General features: G+C 49.6%; 1 protein-coding gene across 1 annotated transcript; it reads left to right on the forward strand.

Moving 5' to 3' along the window:
* Positions 1-7,802: 7,802 nt before the first annotated feature.
* Positions 7,803-10,229, forward strand: S100A9 (S100 calcium binding protein A9). Its single transcript, XM_063107186.1, has 3 exons — positions 7,803-7,814; positions 8,237-8,398; positions 9,873-10,229. The coding sequence occupies exons 2-3, from the start codon at positions 8,249-8,251 to the stop codon at positions 10,152-10,154; spliced, it is 432 nt and encodes a 143-aa protein (XP_062963256.1). The 5' UTR covers positions 7,803-7,814; positions 8,237-8,248; the 3' UTR covers positions 10,155-10,229.
* The last annotated feature ends 506 nt before the right edge of the window (positions 10,230-10,735 follow it).

Here is a 10,735-nt window from a genome sequence, read left to right on the forward strand (position 1 = left end):
CAGGGACAGGACGTAGGGAAACTGAAAGGCACATTCCCAGGAGGCAGCTCACTGTGCCTAATCCTGACTCTGTAGCCTGCACGTCCATCACCTCCCCTCCTTCCACACCCCACCCTCAGCCTCAAACTGTCGCCCACACAGGAAACCTCCTACAAACCAAGAAACTCCATGCCCTTGCCCACTCCTGGCTCAAGGCCATGTTACAGTCATCACCTAGCCACACTCCACAGTCTGCAGCTGTGGTCTCCTGGGGCCCTTCAGCCTTTGCAGAGGAAATGCCACATGACACTTTCCAAGAATGCAGTAGGATGCTGGTCTCCCAGTGAGTGGGGCAGCCCCTCAAGACACTGAGGAAATGCCTCGAATCCAAAAGTGTTGCCCTTAGTGAGTTGCAGTCTTACTCTCAGGCCCGAGGTCCCTGAAAAGCTCCCTGGAAGGGGCCTCTGGAATATGCACTGGGTCTATCCACTGGTCTCCCCAGTCTTGCCCATGGGCCCAGGCTGGAGCCCTGTGACCAGGAGCAGGGGCTGCTGAGCTCCGTCCTGAGGCAAGGGTGCATGTGAGGCAGAACTGGAGACAGAGATGAAGGAAACTAAGAACCAGAGACCGGGATCAGCTCCTAGGGACCCTGCAGTTCTCCCAACCTAGGGGACATGTCGTTTTTCCATGCTTCGGGCTGTCTGCCCTTCCTGACTAACACAGCTCGTATAACGAGAAGGTCTGCGGGCTTGCCTTTGGGGCATCTGCAGAGGGGTTTGGAAGTGAGAAGCCAAGGAGAGACTGGGAGGTGGCTGCCTAAGAGGACCAACAAATCCTCTGCCCCATCCAGAGACCACAAGTTCTTGGGGACTAACAGGTTGAAGGCTTCCTTAGGCACACGTGTTCTCGACGAGGGCATCGGAAGGGAGGAAGAGAGCAGAGTGGGCTGTCCCTCGCTGGTTCTGTGAATTTAGGACTAAAACCCTGAGTCCTGAATGACCTGGCCCTTGTCAGCCCCCCAGCCCCATCTCACCCCACTCTGCCAGTGGGCTCCTGTCGCTCTCTGCCCCCCTCCCAACACTGCAGGGCCCTTCCCAAGTGCCCCCACCTCACAATTCACCAGGGCCTGGAGGCTTCGCTGGAGCCTGGCTAATTCAGAGAGGCCTTAGTGACTGGAAAGGACTTGCCAAGTTTCAACCCCTCCTCTCCTTCCAAGCATTCATCATAAATTGTAATCATAATCTCCACGAGGTCAGCTCCCAAGTCTGTCTCTTTACCAGTGGCTGGCATAGCAGGGCATGCTTTAAAAAGGAGTGGAAAGAGGGAAGGGAAGGAAGCATAGGCAGGCACATGGGTGTGCTTCAAGTAATGTGTGCCTGAGGCAGTGGTTCTCAAATGGAAGCTGGGGGACCCCGAAACCCTTCAGGGGGTTCAAACTATTTCCAGAATACTATCCCTGAGCCAACACAGGAAGCCTCCCACAAGCCGAGAATCCCCGGTTCCTCACTTCCCTCGTGGTGCTGATATTGACACTCAAGACACAAACAGCCGTCTGTGACTTAGAATAAACCCAGGCAGTGGCACCGGACTGCCCCAGCAGTCACTGCAGTCTTCACAGTGCACTGTTTCAAAACAAAGAGCTTCACTTAATGTTCCTGATGAAGCGGTGAGAATCATTCATTTTATTAAATTTCAGCCATGTTTCTCTCAAGGAAAAGCACTCCCGTGATTGAGCTGTGAACTGAACAAGCCACTTTTTTCAAGCAACTCCATTTTTTGCTTGAAAGAACAAATAACAGCCAAACTATGGATACTCACACTTGGGTAGATGGCAGACACTTTCTTGAAAATGAATAAAGTGAGTCTCTCACTTCAAGGAAAACAACTAATGGAATTTGTTAGCATAATAAAATTGAACGTTCAAGCAAAAATTAGAATTTTGGAAAATTTGTGTCTGCCACCTTGAGTTTGACAGAGTCCCAATATTTAAAGGCCTTATTGATGAGATCAGCAGTGGTATTAACGAATGTGATTTATATACATACATACTATATATAAACACACATATATATATATATATATATATATATATATATATATAGGATAATGAAATGTGTCAGCATTTAGGAGATGTGCATAACTCAATGAACCAATATTTCCCAAGTGACCAATATATGAAGTTACAAAATCATGCCCCAGTCAGCATTGGTGGTTCAGTGGTAGAATTCTCGCCTGCCAAAATCATGCCCTGATAAAAAAATTCATCCAAATTTCAAGATAGACCAATTGATTCTAACGTAACAGAGTACAAAGAACTCATTGATAAGGTTTCAGATTCTACTTTGCAACTAACCTTTAAGAAACTACCACTTCTTGAATTTTGGTGTAGGATCAAAGAAGAATATCCACAATTATTTTTGAAGGCTGCTAATATATCTCTCCCTTTTCTAACTACTTAGCCATGGGAGGCTGGATTTTATTCATGTCTTCAACCAAAACAACATATAGCAACACACTGAATACAGAAGTAGATAGAAGAATCCAGCTGTCTTCTTTGAAGCCCTACAGTGAAGAGGTCTGCAAAAATGTTTTTAAAAAAAGACACTCTTCTCACCATCTGTTTAAAATATATATAATTATTTTTAATTTTTTAAAATGTGCTAATATGTAATGGGTTTATTAATACTACTTTAAGTTAATTAATAAACATTTTAAATTTTTAAAAATTTCAATATGGTAAATATTGATAGGTATAACCCACAAAAGCTCTTTTGGATACTCAATAATTTCTACAAGTATAAAATTGTCCTCAGAACTAAAAGGTTGAAAATCCGGGACCAAAGGAAGGTCACAGGCTGTCCTAGTGCAGGTAAGCCACAAGGTGGCAGCATGCGCTCTTCGACCATTCTGGAGCTGCCTTTCACCCACTAGGAATCTCCCTCATCCCCCTAGTTCTCCATGACTCCTCCTCATCCCCCTAATTCTCCATGACTCCTCCCCACTTCTCTTTTATCCTTCTCTGCATTCTCCTGTGTTGCACAACTTCTTAATTACAGGAAACAACAATCTTATAAGCATAAATTCTATCAAAAACGAGTCATTCAATTTTATTCTGCAGACGTTTATCAGATGTCCCTCATGTGCAAAGCTTACCATCCAGGGATGAGTAACTCAAGAACTCTACTCTCAAGAGGTTAATAATCAAGTGAGGGAGACAGACCCAAAGGCCAGTAATTATAATGCCAGCATGGTGATGTTTGTGAAAACCTTCTGTTTTCTACAAAGGGCTGTACTCTTCAAAGGGATTCCTGAGAGGCAGAGGAAACCAACAGTGAGATACTAAGATACTGGCTGGGAGAGTATAATGAGGACAAAAGCCAGGCTCAGCAAGAGATGGGAGAGAAGGGAGGACTGCAAAACAGCAGCCAGGGGACAGAGAGGGAATGCCAGCTTTTTTAATTTGGAAGGTAAAGTTTCCCAGAAACTATGGGGATTGTGAGCAGAGACAGCTGAGGTGGAGGCAGGGGGAGGTGTTCAGTCTTGGGAAAGCTTCAGGTGGCAGGTCTAAGAAGCCAGGATACTGGAGGGACACAACTGTGGATGCTGGGGCAGCCCAGAGTGGGGACAGGGAATGGGGCTGCCATCAGCAGGGTGTCCCAGGGACCTCAGGATGGCCAGTCAACAGAGGCCATGAGGATGCCAGGGGGTGGCCAAGGTTTGGTGTGGCCAGAGCCCAAAGGTAGCAGGACAATGGTCTGAGGATACCTGTGGATGACTTCTCTGAGCCTTCTTAATGCACCAGAGATCCAGAATGGGCAGAGGAGGATGGGGGATACCAGGAGCCTGAGGTCAGGAGGTCCAGATCCAGAGGTCTCCAAGGAAGAGCACCCAGGAGTGTCAGCAAGGAGGAAGGGAGGGACAGGAGGAGGCAGTAGGTTTTATGTCACCTGGGAGGGGATTGGTCCCAGGCCTCTGCTTCCCTATGAGGAAGGGGAACCTGACTTCATCTGCTGGAGGCGGGGGAACAGCTATAGCAGGAGACAGTGCCCTGGAGCCACAAGGCTCATGGTACTCATGGAGCCCACCAGGATTCCACAGAAACCTGGAATCAACACTAGAAATGACTTAAAGGCCAGCTGTCCCAACCTCCTTTCTAATGAATAAGAAAATGGAGGCCTAAACATGGAAATGACTTCTAAGGACACCAGCAAGTCTGGCAAAACTAGGACTAGAACCCAGCTCTCAGCCACTCAGTCCAGGGTCCCACAGGTTCGAGGAGGCAGAGCCTGGGGAGTGTCCCAGTGGGTGCCCAGTGTCACACCCCATGACCACACAGAAGGGCCAAACCTCCCAGAAAGGCAGCAGCAGCAGGCGGGCTGCAGACAAAGGACAGACCCAGACATGCTCTTGTTCCGGGCCTGGGGAAGGAGCTACAGGAGCCTCTGCCTGCTGGCTTGTTTGCTTATTCGTTTCTGACCCAGCTGAGGAAACCATGCCCTTTTCTCCTAAAGACAAGCTCCAGAGTCACTGTCCACAGCCAGGAAAATGGGCTCAATCCATGCCCTAGCAGGAGGCTCTGAGTTTCCCTGGAGAATTAGTACCCTGAGGAGAAGACCCACCTCCCACCACCCTCAGTCCAACATCTGGCATCGGAGGAGGTGGGTGAGGGTTGCAGCACCTGCTGATCAAGCCAGGAATAGCCACCTGCTCGGGTCAGAACCTGGATGGCCCAGTAGCTGTGACCTTCTGTGATGAGGGCCCACTGTCAATGTGGGAGTCCTCAGGTGTGGACTCCTGTCAGATTCAAAGCCCAGGCTGGCTGTTCCCTCCCACTAACTGCTAAGCCTTCCCTCCCTCTCCCCCTATTTTACTTCCATCCTGAAACCACACTGTAGGATCCTAGTCGGTGGCTCTGCAGGAAGTCACAGGGCAAAGGACAACAGACCAGTGTTCATTTCAAATTCGCTCCTTTCTCCATTTATTCGCACACCCGTGAGCAAATGTTTATCCAATACCTCCCAAGCCAGGCCCTTGCTCAGAGCTAGTACTCCAGAGGTGAAGTGGGCAGCGGGCAGCATGGAAGAGCCAGACTTGAAAGTTGGGAACTCCATGGCAGAGCAGAGGTTACCCACCATCGCCCACAGTCATGCTTTGTTGGGCACATACCCTGCTTTGTTGTTAATGTTTTTGTTTTTCTTTCAAATTAGTTCACAAATTTTATACACAGGACTTTTCTTTTTTTTCCTGTTCTTTTTTATATTTTATTTTATTTTACATCTCAATATACTTTGTAGTTGATTTTCATGCCCCTTTACCCATTCCTGTCCACTCCCTCCCCTCCCCCCCAACATCATATCTGTTCACTTGACTTAAACAGTTCAAGGAATTTTTGTGGTTATTCTTATAAACAGGAGTTTTCACATAAAAATTCTGATTTCATGGACCTTCAGGAGATCCAGCAGCCCTTGCTTGAGGCTGAGCGAGTACTGCCTCTCACTTCATGTTAGGAACGCTGCCATTTGCCACAGTCTCCACCACTCTCGAGTGTCTCCAGCTCTGAGGCCCCATGTCAGTTGACACGAGTCACCCCATTGGTGCTGTTGATTTTCTTATGCCCAGCGGGCTTCGCCTTGTGGCTTGCTCCCCGCAAGCGCATCAGAGATCCTTAGTCCAGGGTGAAAAGTGCTTTGACATAGGCAGCAGGGGGCGCTGTGGGAACACGCAGGAAAGGCGCCCAAGACACCTGCCAGGATTGTCTAAAACAATGGAGGTTTCTTCACAGCCCCAGGAGGGCAAGCACAGGGTGGGCTGCTGGCTGTTGTCTGTGTCTCCTTCCTTAACTTAAACAATGGGCAGCAGAGTCAGTTAGGACTCTGAAGCTTCCATTCACGTATTCGTGGGCCATGTCTGCACAGTTCATTCAATCATAGACGATTTACTCTTTCATTCAAACACGCATTCCATAAGCATTTATTAAATACTTGCTGTGTGCTTAGCACTGTGCCAGGCCCTTTCCTTAGCTACCAAAGGTTTAAAATGTTATTAGAAAGACAGAATATAATGTAGTGTCTCTCCCTATGTATTGTGATTCACTGACTAAGTTCCCCCAGCGTCTAATGTTAGTGTCTGGCACACTGTAGGTGCTCAGACAATACATGTTGTATGAATGAAGGAAAAGGTAACTAATAACAATACCTCTTATTTGTGAACTTCTCCCAACTTTACAGGTACTGCTGCAACTACTCAAGGTAGGTCCTGTTATTATCCTATCTTACTGATGAGGAAAGTGAGGCACAGAGTAAGGTCACAGCGCCGGTCTGAACTCTTAACCACTGCTCCTTATGCCGTCTCAGCAGTGCAAGGCGGGACATGCTCAGGGCCCAGGCTTAGCAGGCACAGGGGCTGCCTCTGGCTTTCAGAGGGCAGAGGGGTCAGCAGGGGCCAAGGCAATGAGGGAAGTCTTCACAAAGACTGGACAAAAGGGTTAGAACAGGTGGGAGAAGAGAAACATCTTACTGGACGGAGGGTGAGAGCTGGGGTGAGCAGGAGGTAAGGAAAGGTGCCATAGTGGTCCTCCATGCACACTTCCTGGGGCCAGAGGTGGGGACGACAGTAAGGACATGCGATCACTCAGCAAATTCGATGGTGTTTCACGGGCTACGCCCCAGGCTGTGTGCATGGGAGGATATGAACATTAAGAATTTGAACTGAGCCATGAGGGATAGGTAAGATTTCACCCTACAGAGTAGGGGAAGAGCACTCCTGGCATGGCAAGGTGGGAGGTGGGCCGTGTGTGCCCACCATGGAGAAGTGAGGGGAACCTGACCAGATGGGGGGCCCATTCCCAGGGGCTTTATGTGCTGAGCTAAGCCATCTCAGCTTTCTCCACCACCAATGGGAAGCCACTGGAAGTTTGTAGCAGGAGAGGGACACGTCTTGCCCACCAGGAGGCTGCATAAAAACAGCTGTCTTCTAGGTTGTAAGTTCCTGGAAGGCATGAACCCCACTTTGGGATCAGGATTTAAAAGAGCAATGCTGGAAAATGCTAGAAACATATTTGCCCTCAGAATCTCTCACTCAGACTGCAAGAGGGAGGTGTAATCCGAATCACTCCTAACCAGGAAACAGGATATCTGGGTCCAGTTCCTGCTGTGTCACCAACCAATTACGTGAGCTTGCTCCCATCCCCCTCTGGGCATCAGTTTCTTCATCTACAATGCAAGAGGTTGATCACCTCTGAGGACCCTTCTAACCCTGACTCCCACCCTATGAATCTAAGAACCCCATGCCAACCCTTCACCCTCCTGAGAACACATCACAGAGCCAGGCAAGCATGGGAGAAGGTCCTGTGCATCTTCACTGGACTGGATGGAAGGGATAGACTGCCCACATGGGGGAGGCAGAGTGGGTTGGAGCCCCCCATGGGTCCTCAGCCCACCACCAGCCTCAGGCTACCACAGGTGGAACAACACCCCACACGCTCAATGGGGACAGGGGCCTGAGAGGTGCCAGAGGAGTGGCGGGCTTGCTGACTTGCTTAGGGAGAGCAGGGTGTTGGGGTGCAGGGAAGTGAACTAACCAACCAGCTTCCTCCCAAACCAGTTCCAGGCCCAGGGCTGGAAATTTCACAAAAAGGCTAAAGGAGCTTTGTAAACATTTCCTGTCCTGCCCCAGCCCCCTTCCTGGCAGCAACAGTCATGGGGCTCAGGGTTACCACATGGCTCACCTGTGAAGCAATCCTCCCTAGGGAGGGCTGAGCATCCCAGCCAGGGTCTGCCTATAAATGCTGTGCACACACTGCTCTCTCAAACGCTCTGTGTAGCTCATCAGCTTTGGTAAGTGAGCTGCTCACTTTCCTGGGCAGGAGCCTGCCTACCAACTATTGCTTTTCTCCCCCCACCCAGCTTCCTTCCAAATCCTCCTCCTGGAAGCCCTCTTTGATTGACTTTGCTCACTTTAAAACTTCCTTTACATTTTCTTAGGTCATGTTCTGCTAGAGCCCCCTGCCCTTACATGCTTTGCTTTTTGGAATTTTCCAGATATTCTAAAAATTATTTCTCACATGTATGTGACAGGTTGTTTCCCAATTAAGTTACAGCCCATGCTTTCTTTTTATTGTGTTTCTCCCTTCATTCCTGCGATCAGCCAGTAGAAAGTGTCAAGGAAGCCTGACAGCTTTTTCTTCTAACCAACTGAGCTAACCAGCCAGCTAGCCTTTTATTCTAAGCACTGCAACCCTTGCTTCTCCATTATGCAGACAGAGTGCAAGATGGCGTGTGAAATGTCGCAGATGGAAAGCAGCATAGAGACCGTGATCAACGTCTTCCACCAGTACTCTACGCGGCTGGGGAACCCAGACACCCTGAACCAGAAAGAATTCAAACAGCTGGTGAAAAAAGAGCTACAAAACTTCCTCAAGGTAGGGTGGCACTCTGGCAGGCCTGACCCAGCCTTGCAGCAGTGTGGATTAAGGAGGGAGGATGGGGTGCAGGCTGCAGCAGTCAAAGAGAAAACTCTAGCTCCTTCAACCCAGCCTAGCGGACCTCAAAGTGAGACAGCACTGACAGAGTCACGAAATTGTTCAATTGAATATCTGCTGTGTGCTGTTCTGGGCGGAGGGATGTGGCGGTGAGCAGGGAACCCATTTTCCCAATGGGGGAGACGCACAGCAAAGATGTTGACAAATAAAGAGCACAGAAAAATCCAATGCCAAGAATTGCCTTGAAGAACATAAGACAGAATATTGTGGGTGACTGGGCTGGGTGGGTGGAGGTGATAGGGTGGACAAGAAGGGCCTCTCTGAGGAGGTGATATTGGAACTGAGACCTGAAGGTTGAGAAGGGAAGCACCTGAGGCCACCCCTTGGCAGGAAGCTGAGGAGACACTAAACCTCAGACAGGAACTTGGTGTAGAAGACCTGGAGGGCTTTGCTAATCCTAAGGGTCTATGGTAGAAAATAAATTAGTAAATGACACGCGGAAAGCACCCAGCACAGCACTGGCATGCACAGAGCACTCAGGAAAACATTAGTTTTTCTCCCCTGATCTGAAACTGATTAGGCAGTTCTAGCACGAAGGGGTGTTAGTTCCAACAGCCTTCTTGTTTTTGTTTTTGCTTTTTTCAGATTTGGGGAAACAGTGTCCTGGACTGAGAAGGCGGGACACAGGGGTCCCAGTCTCACTTCCTTTCCCCACCTGGATCTTTCCTCCTCTTCTGACACCCCCCTTGCTGACCATCTCACTCTGTGGGGTCAACAGAGCATTTCCACTGCTCTCTACCCCATTCGAGACCTCATAACATCCAGTTTTCTCCAGCACTTCCCACTATGTCAGTTGAAATGAGTTTCACTACTTAGTACCGTCCAGAGGGAAGAGTAGGGAGAGGCAGGAAGGCATGGGGAAGAGAGGATGGAAGGGGACAGAACTGGACTCTCAGTCACACCTGTGTCTGCACTTCCTCTCGTCTGCCTCTGAGCCTTGTCAATCTGTAAAAACAAATCACTCTTTCTAGGACTTGGTTCCTCAAGTCTTCCTCAAGGAAGATACCACTTCTACCTGTCAAAGTTGTTGTACGGACCAAATGAGGCATTCTAGACTTACTAATTATGTGAACTCAGGCAGGTTTCTTGACTTCAGTTTCCTCTTCTGTAAAATGGAGAGAACCCTAGTACCCAGGTCACAGGGATGGATGGGAATAAATTGGAGAGTGTTCAGCACACGTTTAGCATCTGCTCCATCGTAGGCACTTGGTCCATGGTCGCTTTCAATTTTTAAATTGAGCCCCAGCAGCTGGGCTTCCCTGTGCATTTGCCATTGGTCATTCACTGTGCTACCCATTCCCCTCTGGCCACACCCAGCCCTGATAGCTCTCTCTCTTCTCTGCCCCTCCCACAGAAGGATGAGAAGGATGACAAAACCATAAACCACATCCTGGAAGACCTGGACACCAACCAAGACAAGGAGCTGAGCTTTGAGGAATTCATCATCATGATGGCAAGGCTGACCCAAGCCTCCCACGTGCAGATGCATAAGGGTTCCTCCTCGCCGGGCCACAGCCACGGGCCAGGCCTCGGGGAAGGTGGCCAAAGCTCAGGCCATGGCCACAGTCACGGTGGCCATGGTCACAGTCACGGTGGCCATGGCCACAGCCACGGTGGCCACGGCCACAGCCACTAATCAGGAGGCCAGGCCACCCTGCACCTGCCCAACCAGAGCCACAGGGGCTGTTGTGTGCACTGCCTTGGCTGTGAGATTGGGGCTGGAGGGAAAATAAAGTCTTCCTCCAAGCCAGTGCTCTGTGTGCTTCTTCCACATCCTTCCCAGCCTGTCCTTCCCAAGGTCTGAACATCAAACAGTCCTGCCCTTATCTGTGGCTCAACCCTTTCATTCAGCAATAACAGCATGAGAAGTAGCCATATATGGGTCTCTTCTGGGGCCTTGGGCTTGCCTCCCAGATCACGTCCTCATCTCTGATTTCAGGCCTCACTGCTCGGCTCCCAGTCACCCAGCCCCAGCTCACGACCTCCCTGTCCAACCTGTCAAAATGGCCCCTGTCACTGCAGAAAGTCAAACTGGGGTATCCCTTCCCCTCAACATGCCAGCCACCTCCCCACCCAGCCTGACACCCTTTTCACCCATCACTGTCCATACAGCCAGCTCTCTCCTGATAGGGCTTCCAGAAATGCACCTAGACAGAGCCATGTTTGGAGAGGAACACTGGAGCTCAGGCAGCAGAACAAGAACAAATAGGGACTGTT

The sequence above is a fragment of the Cynocephalus volans genome, chromosome 8 (assembly GCF_027409185.1).
Source record: "Cynocephalus volans isolate mCynVol1 chromosome 8, mCynVol1.pri, whole genome shotgun sequence".
Taxonomy (NCBI): Eukaryota; Metazoa; Chordata; class Mammalia; order Dermoptera; family Cynocephalidae; genus Cynocephalus; species Cynocephalus volans.

Excerpts from the sequence above, each read along its gene's own strand:
- S100A9 (XM_063107186.1), top strand. The coding sequence starts at position 8,249 with ATGGCGTGTGAAATGTCGCAGATGGAAAGCAGCATAGAGACCGTGATC. Across the intron at positions 8,399-9,872 it reads AGCTACAAAACTTCCTCAAG|AAGGATGAGAAGGATGACAA; the intron begins GTAGGGTGGCAC and ends CCCCTCCCACAG.